This window comes from Vipera ursinii, assembly GCF_947247035.1.
Source record: "Vipera ursinii genome assembly, chromosome: 1".
NCBI classification, from domain to species: Eukaryota; Metazoa; Chordata; class Lepidosauria; order Squamata; family Viperidae; genus Vipera; species Vipera ursinii.
The window spans coordinates 316,578,171-316,590,588 of record NC_139512.1 but is presented as its reverse complement, the minus strand read 5'-3'; the positions used below and the strand labels follow the sequence as shown (position 1 = coordinate 316,590,588).

The 12,418-nt window shown below is 36.8% G+C and overlaps 1 protein-coding gene across 3 annotated transcripts in view; it reads right to left on the bottom strand.

Annotated features, from left to right (window-relative positions):
* The window catches only part of EPAS1 (endothelial PAS domain protein 1), a 130,807-nt gene that overhangs the window by 106,812 nt on the left and 11,577 nt on the right, over positions 1-12,418 (bottom strand). Inside the window, exon 1 of one of the 3 annotated variants that reach the window (XM_083361567.1) lies at positions 2,451-2,586. The exons of 1 other annotated variant lie outside the window; for it this stretch is intronic. In XM_083361567.1, the coding sequence (XP_083217693.1) occupies positions 2,451-2,506 (56 nt within the window). In that variant the 5' untranslated portion in view covers positions 2,507-2,586. Of the gene's footprint in view, positions 1-2,450; positions 2,587-12,418 lie in introns of those variants that run through there. One more of the 3 variants, XM_083361566.1, reaches the window with a different exon arrangement.

Genomic DNA, 12,418 nt, shown 5'->3' with positions numbered 1-12,418 from the left:
TGCAAACCCCACAATCACATCAAGGTAGTGCTCCATTGGGGGAAAATTATTACTATTATGATTGGCAGCATAGTCAGCCAGATGTTTTGTTTATATTTGGCATTTTTATCTGTCTATGGGGTCCTCATTATTATTATTTTAAAAGTACTGTACTGTACAAATAATACTATGTAAGTGATCCTACTTAAGAAGAATGTGACAAGAAAACTAAAAGCTACCACAAAGCCCAGATTTGTATCTAGAGTCTAATGAATTCAGTGAAGAGATCTGGCGCATTTGTCTGATAAGGTTATTTCATAGAGTATTATTTATTTATTTATTTATTTATTTATTTATTTATTTATTTATCTATTTATTTATCTATCTATTTATTTATTTATTTATTTATTAAACTTATATACCGCCCTTCTCCCGTAGGACCCAGGGCGGTTCACAAGGCAATTAAAACAACATTACAATACAAAAATTAATACAATTAAAATAGATTAATTTTTCCTTAATTAATTAATTAATTAATTAAAATAGGTGCCACTATTGGAAGTTCTTTATGAAAACTCCTGGTATACTTTTAATCTCATGTCTTTAATGTTTTTAATGACATTGCTTTCCCCCAAAAAGAATAGCATGATGGGCATATGCCTGTATGTGTGATCATTGGGGTTGATGAAACAGAAATGAAGCAAAGAACAAATTTCGGGGTTTTTGTCCCCTCTAAATTTGTAGTCCCATCCATCAATCCATAAAGCACCCATTATTTATCATGGAATGATTGTTTTTCTAGGTGATATCTTACCTCTCTAATCCTTTATATGAAAGAGAGCTGCTATAAAAATTATGGTGGCAATTGTCTTACTGCAATTGGAAAAATCTTTTATCCTATCAACAGAAAACATATTTACTTGTGAGAAGGCTATTTTTTTTGAACAATGCAAAATGTGAACAAAAACAGCTTTGTGTACCATTGATAAAAGGAACATCATATCACAGGTAGTGGCCTAAGTGACAAGTCTGAGAATTATATAGACAGTACAAGTGATTCTAATAAATACATAAACCAAGAGCTGTTCTGCCTGTCATACTATATCATTTTGCCTGAAAATCCTTCTTGTGATCTTTATATGTAGTCAAAGTTAGCCAGTATTATGCTTAACTTCAGAAGTCTACTTGCCATTAATATAATGCCAGTTATTCAATGCCTAGACTCCAAATAGAGGAGAATGTGGCTAAACCCCAGAGTGATTTCAATCAAAGTTCAACTCTGTTATACCAACAAAAACCTGTTAGTCGTTTTAAGCTTTGCTTCTGAAAGCCACACTGAAGATATAAAGAATTTAAGCAGTGAGAAGACAGCAGTCCACAAAGTAGAAAACATCCAGCATTTAGCAACCCACCCCTTTTATCTTTAAGCTCAAACACGTTCTGACAGACTTATCTGCTACAGCCTGTCTTTAGTGGGAGGCAATATCTTTTGTGACCTGGCTGCAACAGAGGGATGGAGACATGAAGCTCCAATCAAGATATCCCTTCCAATGCCTCTTGCTTCTGAGACCTGACACTTGCACTAACTGGAGCTGGCATAAAGTGCAATACAGTACTACTGTTACATAAGAAGAATGGGTGTTTCCCCATACGTGAGAGCTGATTACTTTGACTAGCTATGCATTAATCTAAAAAAAGATCACACGCAACTAAAATAAAAAAACAGCCTCTCTCATAGTACAAATCTGAGCATTTTGTCAGAACTTTAAAAATAGTCACCTGTTCTTCCTATTAAACCAGTTAACCATTGGTTCAAATGCAGTACACGGTAACAATTCCAAAGAATTTAAAATACCTCCTATATTCACTACAGAATCCCTCCCCAACCTTTAAGGGATCTCTCTGGCTATCATAATGTTGCTAATTACTGCCTTAAAGCAATAGATTCAGTTATGATTTTAGAATTTGGAGAAGTAAAGAAAAAAGCTGAATTACATATACATCAAATTTCACATAAGCTGTAGAATGTCGCTTGAGATTTAACTGACAGACATATAGATTGTGTAGTTTGCTTTTAATCAATCAGTGCTTTAAAGGCAATATGTATCCTTCCCTCCCTGTGAACCTTAATAAAAACAAAACTAGATATATTTTATTGGGATTTCTTTTTTATACACTTGACTTTTCTTAACATTTGTTTTTCTTTTTTTCTTAAAAAAGAAGCATTATTATCACTATTAGCGTTTATTCAGCATTGTGAACCTTGCTACTTTGCAAACTGAGAACTGTAGTATGAATTTTTCAAGCAGGGAAAACCATAATGGAAAATGAGGAAAGGAAGAAACATGGGAAGAACATGCACAACTACAGCTCTATAAATATTTACTTTACAAGAGAAATACAAGGGGAGATTAAAGGCCTTGCGGAAGAGGTGGATTTTGAAAAGAATAGGTTAGACTAGAGGATCTCACCTGTGCCCCAGTCTCAATTCTTTTCCTTTCTTCTTCCTGCCCAGTAGCTCAGCCATCTTCTCCCTCTGACCAGACTTGATGAGGAAACTTCAACAATGTTAAGGAAGATCTGCAGAAGCCATGCCTACTTGCTAACTCACTCCCTCTCCTTCTTGACGTTATCTGGGACCGGACTGAAACTTGGCTCCAGTCCACGGGTACTCAGAAGGTGATATGGGCCAGCAGCAGCCTCTCATCTCTGCCATTCGCGCCAAAAAGCAGCTGAGTGGCAAAAGTGATGAGAAGTAAAAGCAGCCCCAGCTCTCAACCTAAATAAATAAATGAATATAACCCCCACCCCTCCATTGCATGTTTAGACTATGTATCACTCACAGAAACATGAAGCTAATTAGGCACACTGAAACAACCCTAGTGATTTCTGTAATATCAATGTGACCCCACCTTCCCTTCTACCTTGCCAGCACAATCCGGCAGAACAGCAGTTGCTAACAGTTCTTTGCAGAAGGCCATTCAAGACCATGGAGGCTCTCAGTCTACAGTAGGAAAGCTGGCACCTCAAAGTTTCAAACAAATGTATTAAAAATGAAATAGCACCCTGAATTCTGGAACTGGGACATGCCTGCCAATAACTAGGGGTAACTGGCGGGGAGGTGTTGGGGTAGGGAGCTGTGAATATTGGAATCCCTATCCAGAGTATGGCATGGATGTCAGTTCCTGGTCATCTATTAATGTTTGATTGAATTTTAATTGAATTGAACTGAATCTTCTGCTTTTGGTTTATTGCACATTTCCTAGAGTCCATGTGTGAGTTTAATAAATTAATAAATGCCACCAGAATTGAAATTCAGATGAAAACTGGATGTCAACGAAGAAGGCATACTTGCTGCCATCCAGTGGTCACCTGAACTTTGTGGTGCCAATATGGTAGCTGTAGAGGTAACTATCCAAGAACACTCAATATATAAATATATAAAAGATAACTCTTTGAGGGAGATGGGTGGTTCAAAAATGAATCAATCAATCAATAAAACAAGACTTGATGGACAAGATTCTTCAAGGAACCTTCAAAGGAATATAACTACAAATTATTGTAATGTGTAGCAATTTGTAAGAGATGGGACTGCCTTCCTATCACCTAACAGAAAACCAAAGTAGAGAGATATATTACTGTATTAATGTGTTGCTTGGTATCCGTCATCGCCATGCAGCTGAGTTCAACAGAATTTTGTACATAGAATATATCTATTTTTTCTTTTTTTCTTTTTATTATGATAGTATAATTTCTAAACATTATGTTATTGATTTGATTTGGTGGATCATTCTTTATGTTCTTTTGGCTTCTAGTATTATGTGCTGAAGCTTTGATATCTGTAAACCAGGGTTCTTTTTTTTATGTGTAAAACCAATTTGCTCTAGTTTATTTAATAAAAAATGATTCAATTAACTATGAACCCAGACACAGTACCTACAGTTAGTCCTTGATTTACAACAGTTTGCCAACCTGTCCTCAAGATCATCACTCCTGTAGTCACAGGATTGCAATTCAGACACAAGGTAACCAGCTTGTATTTTTGACAGCTGCAGCATGTTGCAGTCACATGTTGTAGTTTACAACCTTCTCAACTGGCTTCCATTGGAGAAGTTGGATTTGCTTAATGACCATGTGATTCACTTAACAACCATGCAACTTAAGTAATGACCATGGCGATCAACTTAATGACCACGGTAAAAATGTTCCTAAAATTGTGTCCAGTCACATGATGATTCACATTATGGCCACAGAAAATTACAATGGAAATTCGAGTCCCAGTTGTGGTTGTAAGTAGAGAGCTACCTGTAGATTCTTTTATACTTTGCATGGCATGTTGTGGCTGTACTCCCTAGCTGAACTCATTTTAAGGGAGTGTCAGGGGTTTTAAGTGACAAAATCAATGTTTTAAATATCTGCAACCCATCTGGGGTTCTTATGGCACCCATTCTGCTCCTTCAACCCATCCCACATATTCCCAATAGAAAAAGGTCAAAGCAATTGGCCCCATCCATCCTAAGAGACACAAAAGGGTGCTGGTATCTTCCCCAGATCCACACTTTTTACCACTCCAGTTAGCGTGATAATGTGGATGGATTCTGGTTTGATAGTGCTATAGTATTTCCTAGAAATAGCTGTCAGTATGTCATCTTAGATACTGAGAGTGTGTACGTGAGAGATTAACTCTATCATAAATTATGTACATCTGACACCTTTTCTAGTTAGCATCTGAAAGCTGATGGATTCAACTCTGCATGAAAAGCGTGGTTCTATAGCTACCTCTATGGCCTACATCCACTTTCCTTAAAATGGTATCTTTAGAATAAGGTCTCCATCTACCAATTCAAAAGGTGATAGGCTCATTGTTATTTATGGGACCAAAGACAGATATATTAGAAGGGTACCAGGTTGGGGAAGACTTCATCAGCCTCAGAACCTCAAACAGCAGTCACCTACGTGAGCAGTGCAACTTAATTATGTCACCTGAAGTGGCCCACAACAGCTCCACAAGGGATCAGATCTTTTGGTTAAGAGGCTGAGCCCTAATGTGCTCTGTTAGCATCACAGGCAGCTCCAGCAAATGCACAAAGTATAACAAACAGCAAGGAAATATTATGCAAGACCACAGGAAGTCACAGGAGACAGTATTCTGGGCAGACCTGGCAAGACTTCTGTGTGAACTCCGGTTAACAACAGACTTCGATCATTGGCGCCAAACTGAAAGAGAACATTTCTAATGCTGCTGTGGATAAAACACCACATGTTGTTGCCAGTGGGCTGTGCTCCAGAACGCTGTGTACCTGACAAAAATCAGATATACTCAGGTCTCTCTTTTCAATCTCCCTCACTCCCAACTGGGAGGGAAGGAGGGGAAGAAAGTGCAAGTGATTCATTTAGTTTTTATAAGAATGGACAAATTCGTTTAGGATCCCACTAGGTAGCAGCACTTAGCTAGATTAGGTCAACCTCAACAAATTAAGACTCATTAGGCCTCTTTAGAGGTTGGATGGGAGACCAACAGGAAATCCTAGATCTACAACCTAGAAAAGGAAATAGCAAAACACGTCTTTTTGTTAGCAAAAAAACCAGCAGGAATGTATCTATGTAGGTATGAGGAGTAAAGACAGGCCCATGGATCTTTACAATTCATTGCACTAATAATGTATTGGCTAATTAAAACTTTTCCCTTTATGTTGGTTAATAATTTTACAAAACAGAAAATAAATAGGCCATTTTTGGCAGTCTATGCTTACCTTCCATGAACCTTTGTTCCACTGCTCTACCAAATTCTCTGCTAAAGCAAACCCACTTTATAAACATCTTGCTTTTTAATTTCTTGGCTATTGCAGCAATATTTGGGATATTTTGAGACCAGGATTGCTTGCACTGATGTATTGTTCTTTCTAGAGACCCACAAGTCAATACCTGGTTTCTTTAGAGAACCACACTGAGAAGACTGCTGGCCAAACTTAGTTGCACCTAGCCACACACTCTGTAGTTAGATTTACAGCATTGTGCTACACCATAGTTTATAATAACATGACTTGTTGAGTAAGTCACAGTTACAGGATTTATATACAACAGTTTATTATCGATTAGTGTTTATAACCCACAATGGGTGATGTCAGCTGTCAGGCTAAGCCAAAGCCAAAGCCAAACAAAACACATTTTTAGATTCTATAAATGAGGAGAACCAGCCACTGAAATTAGCATTTGCTCTTCAAAAGAAGCTTGAATTTGATGCTGTTCTTGATTATGTGAGATTATGTCGGGAAAAGATGCACATGCTATTTTAAATATATTTTAAGAAAAGGAGGAAAGAAAAACAATGTAACCTTAACACAGAAGCATTTGTTCTGGATTCGTGCAAAAGAGAATAATCTATACAGTTCTACGCAAGCTTAATAGGAATTACATCACATAGAAATGCTTTGGCACCTGCCTATATTTCTTAATATCATTGCTTGTGGAAAAAAGAACCTATGATTTTCATTTCTAGTACATCTCCATCTATGCTTTCTCAGGGTATCTCATCTTGTGGGGGAAAACAACTAAAGCAGTAGATAAGAAAAACTATGAGGATTATGGAAAATAGAGCAATGTCTCTGGTGCCTAAAGAGTAACAGTGAGAAGTTGCAGTGTGGACCTGAGCCCTCTTTTCAGAATCAAAATTTCTCTAATTAACAGTGTGAATAAATATGCTTTGATTTGGTTCTCACATCATTATTTGGTTTTCACTATGGTTTATGCCTTTTCATGTGGATTGTACATAGATACGCTTTCTCTAATAAACTGTATTTATTATGTTTAATATGGGGACAATGCTCATGTTACTGACACGAAGTATTTCTAACAGGCATTATTAAGCTAACATAAACATTAGATTTAGATTAAAATAAACTTTTAAGAATCATGAATCTGGGCAATAACATGAATTGCTAGATGTTGATTTATTACATGTTTAAACCCATATATCACACCTCAGAACTATGTAATGAAACAAGTACAGAAATTTTTTTTCCCAGTTTGGCATTAAGTGAGAACTGGATTATACATTGCATTGTAAGATAAAGTGTGGGCTGTTTATTTTTGGCATAGCACGAAGAATAAAGCAAGATAGTAAAGTTTCTAAACAAACTATAGTTAAAACAAAATATGGCTTAATATGATATGTATGTGAATGCAACCTAAATCTTGGCCTAACATTCTTCATAGGATTCAAGTGAGAATAAAATGTTTGCTAGAGGGGAAAACTCTAGAAGAATTTGGCAGATTGCACATAAATTATAAGCTGGTTCCCAGGTGCTGCTTATAAAAACAAGCATACTTCACTGAAACATTTGTATATTCTTTACTTTAAGCTGAAGAAAGCACATAAATTCATAAAAACTTTTAACTTATGTTTGATTAAAGGAGAGAAGATTTTCCCCCAATTTCCTAAAGATCTTTAAGGAATAGGATGTAGCACCTGAGGTTCAAACAACTGTTGGATATCATTATGATACAGGCTTTTACTCTTTCCACTTTCAAAACAAGAAATGGAATAAGTATTTTGTCCTCTCTAAGATTCAACAAAGCCCACGTTCATTAAGTGATTTCATCAACACAAAGTAGGCACATTGCACAAAAATAAACACATACAATTCTATAACACTGCTGTACGTAAGCATAGAATGCATTTCTTACATTAGTCTATTTTTTAGAAATTATGGAGCTTTACTTTTAGTCTTTTTTGTATGGTTTTCCTTCAATTTTTGAAAATACAATGCACAAGAAAGGAATCGCTTCTCCTTATGAAGCCTGGAAAAAAGTCAACAAGGAGATTTTAAAAATTTCTACTGCCCTCCCTGTGTTACATAAACACACACACAAATTTCTAGCATAAATTTAGCAAAATATGACTATTCTGATCACAGAATTTGGAATCTTATAGGCATACAATGACATGAGTACATTTCAATGAAAGTTTCCCTTCAGCTACCTTGAAAAACAACTGGACTTTTAGCACTCCTTGTCAAAATGGTACTTTCTCCTTCAAACATGACTAGGTGACTTTCAAGAGTCCAAGTGCATTCAGTATCTGTTAAAGTGTAAGAGATTTGGTCCATTTTGTAATATTCATATATAGGTAGCCTTTTACGACCACAGTTGGGACTAGGACTTCCATCTCCAAGCAATGCAGTCTTTAAGTGAGTCATGCCTGATTTTTTTTAAGCAAACCTGGCTTCCCAGATTGACTTTGCTTGTTGGAAACCCCTGGGAAGATTGTAAATGGTGATTCCATGACCCCAGAATGTTGCAACTGTCATAAATACATACCAGTTACCAAGTGTCCAAAGTTTGATCACATGACCACAGGGACACAATGTTCATAAGTTCAAGTCATGGTCATAAGTCACTTTTGTCAGCACCATTGTGACTTCAAATAGTTATAAAATAATCGCAAGTTGAGGACCACCTGTAGTAATTCATGTATTATAGTTTTACTATTTGATCTAAGAAGTGAACAGACAGAGCAAGAAAAGCAGAAAGTCAAAGTAGTGGGGAAGCTGTTTTGGAAGGATTGGGGAAGAAATAAAGGAAAATATGGGGATGGTACAATAAGAGAGAAATCCGGAGGCATACAGGTATGCCTGTTGGACTTTTAGGTCTGCTTGGAATATGAAATTTATAATTGCATAACACCAACTTGCAGATTAAATGCCATTGGGAGGATTTAGCTCAAGGTTGACTCAGCCTTCCATTCTTCTGAGATCGGTAAAATGAACACCCAGATTGTTGGGTGGGCAATATGTTGGCCCTGTCAACTGCTTAGAGAGGGCTCTAAAGTATAGTGAAGCAATATGTAAGTCTAAGTGCTATTGCTAAGTGCTAATTAGTTACATGGATTTAATAGGTTTGTATTTGAGTTTTCTAATACTTTAGCATTGATCAATCAGATTGTACAAATATAAGCCTTAATTTTTATGGCATGGGTTACTATTTCCATAATGTATTCCTTAGTTTTCCTCTTTGTGAGTATATATTATAACAGGAAACCTCCCTTATTTTTTGTTCCCATTTTGGCCTTATGTACAATACCTGTATTCCGGTATTTTTCATGGCATCAAAGACAGAAATGTGTGATTTTTCTCACTGAAAAAGAGCTGTTTATCATTTTTAAAGAGGGTGTACACAAAAGTAAGTTTTTTTAATACATACCCCATCCCCAATATCTTTAGAACACTGTAAAAACTAATTAGTGGTATTAATAATAAACCTTTATTGTCAAAGTACAACATGTGTACATTGAGATTAGCTGAGCCTCCCCCTATTAGGTGTTTGTTTATATGGAGGGTAACTTAACTGTGAATGTCCAGAAGATTTATTGATGTTATCTGGGATTTTTCAAGCATCAGGCTGCAACTTTCCATAAAAAGACAAAAATGAGAATAACAAGTATGTTATTCTAAAATTAAAAGTATAATGACTGCACACCACTTATTATTGTCATTATGCATGGCTAACATAATCAGTGACAAAATCAAATGCAATCTATTTCTTGTTCAGCTGGTCACAAAATTACATTTTTTGAAGCTGCTTCAAAAATTAGCCTTCAGACTTCCCATTGTCCCTGGTAACATCTATTTGCTGAATCTTCCAAGTGCCCAAATTAAAAATTCTAGAACATGTAAAATGGATGAAGTGTTATCAACTCTAAAAAAAGTATTCAGCTAGGCGGTCTTTTATGTCTACATTTACAAAAAGTGATGAGGAGCCTGTGTATTAAAATGCACACAGATCATGATTTCTGTAGATTGGGGTTCACACTTTAGTGACTGAAACCATAGTTTTAAAGTTTCAAGCAGCAGTCTGTGATAAATGTAATTGGTCATCTGGTATGGATCCAGCTGCAGGTAGTCCTTGACATACAACCACAATTGAGCCCAAAATTTCTGTTGCTAAGCAAGACAGTCGTTAAGTGATTTTTGCCCCATTTATGACCTTTCATGCCACAGTTAAGTGAATCTGGCTTCCCCATTGACTTTGCTTATCAGAAGGTCACAAAAGGTGATCACATGACTCCAGGGTACTGTATCCCTCATAAATATGAGTCAGTTGCCAAGAGTCTGAATTTTGATCATGTGACCATGGGGATGCTGCAATGGTCATAAGTGTGAAAAATTGATATAAGTCACTTTTTTCAGTGCCATTGTAACTTTGAACAGTCACTAAATGAACCGTTGTAAGCCAAAGACCTTAGCTGCAGGTGGTCCTGTAGCTAAGGTCCTACCTGAGAAACTTGATACATTATAGAGGGGAAAAGGGGAGAAAGCAGCAGCAATGCCAGACTCACCAACTGTATCCTTGATTCTTTATTAAGTAATCCACAACTTGGTTGATTTCACACAAACCGTGTCCAACTCTACTGTGCCACACAACGCACAAAGAAAATACATGGTTTAATATGATATCTGAATAAGGTTTCGTGTAGTTTCTTAAAATATAGTTTGGTCAAAGTATGGTTTGTATGGTTTTGAATGATCATTACTTAATTTGCATCAAACTTCCTTCTTTTAATTATGTCTAAATCAGCGTTTCCCAACCTTAGGAACTTGAAGATGCGTGGACTTCAACTCCCAGAATTCCCCAGCCAGCATAGCTGGCTGGGGAATTCTGGGAGTTGAAGTCCACGCATCTTCAAGTTCCTAAGGTTGGGAAACGCTGGTCTAAATAAAGCATGGAAGTAATTGTCCAATTTGGAAATTATAGCTTGGCTCCGAAACTACCGGTACTCAGAATTTTAAATCATGTTTTACAGATGAAACCCATATTCTTGCCCTGAGTCCTATCTGTGAAAGTTTCTAAGCCACTCAGTTTTGAGGCACACAGTTTTGCCATCCATTTGCCCAGTGGCCAGCACTAGCTATCTGAGTTGCCTTGTAGGAAATCATAAAATGGAACAGAGTAGCAATGAAAGACATTCAAAAATGATCTGAGTCAAATGCTCCCCTCTTCAACCCTCAGCAAACTAAAATTATGTCTCCTTCCCCTTCTATTTTAAAAATCTGTGTCCTTGCCAACCAACTCTGGCCATCATTCCCAGAATTTTCCCTTTTTTTATCCACTCCAAAAATGCTGTGAATTAGGTCAAGCTAAGAGATGGAATGAGCAGAGCAAAGATAATTTGAATTAATAGTGACCAAGTGGCTCAGTCAAGACAAACATTTTGTCCACTTCTATTACACTCTTTTCCCACAAAGTGGCTGGGAATAGCTTTTACCAACATTTTGTACTTCACTGACTGTAGCTTTAAAAGCTATTAGCATTAGCTTTCTCCCCTTTACTAGGAAGCTATGGTCATCCTGAACATGGTTTCTTTCCATGTTACCCTATTGGACAATGTGGACGAAAACCATTGTGCTAAAATTTCAGGGCTACCTGTCCTGCAAATGGTTTTGGAGTAGCAGACCATATCACATTGCTGTTCTTTTCTCAGCTAGGAAATAGCTTGTTAGGGTTATGCTGTCTTCCAGTCAATGCTCAGAGTTTACTGGCTACAGGAATTTCTAAAAGACTTTTCTTTAACATTTCAGCATGCCAGGTCTGGAATACCTTAAGCCACACCCAGGTGACTCATGCACTGGCTAAGTTTCATGATATACAACAAATAAAAACCTTCTGGAATCCAAACTTCTTGTTCAAACAATACACATTAATTCCTTAAAATCCAAGAAGAGATTAGCAATATAAATCCAATTACTGTACAATGGAGAGCCATAGTAAATGTTATAGCAGGTAAAAAGAATCATTGTCTAACTTAATTCACTTAAAAGAATATTGGCATAGCCCTGAGAATTTATTTGGCCTAAGTCCTGGTTTGCTGAAAAAGCCAAAAGTAGCTGAGTTCACACACTGCATTAAGCCATAAACCACCAGCTTTAATTCACAATTAAACCAAGGGTTGTCAAATCATGAACAGTGATCTCTCAAGGAATTGTGAGCAAGTTACGGAATGCCAACTTAAAAAAAAAGTCCATGCTTTGCAAGCATAATGGAAGTTTCTCAAAACTATCTTGAAGCTTTGTTTCCCATTGTGCCTATGCAAGACCACTATGACCACTTAGTACCAGCTTCAGGGGCCCTGTGATAAATAGATTAAAATTCAACAATTCAAAGTGAGCTATTGTTTTGTTTTACTTAATGTAGTGGATGGATTTCACACAAATTCATGTGATATTTTAAGGGGTTATAGTATTGCCATATTTAAAAACTATGGCATGTAACCAACCAAATTAACCACATCGCAGCTTTTGGTGACATGAGAACACTTGCAAATGTTGGATTAACAGATACATGTTTTCTGCTGTAGACTTCCCCAACTTGATGTCCCGTGGAGAAGTGAATAAGTCTTCCTTAGTTCTAAGTGACCTAGATCTTGCATAAGCAATGTCCCACA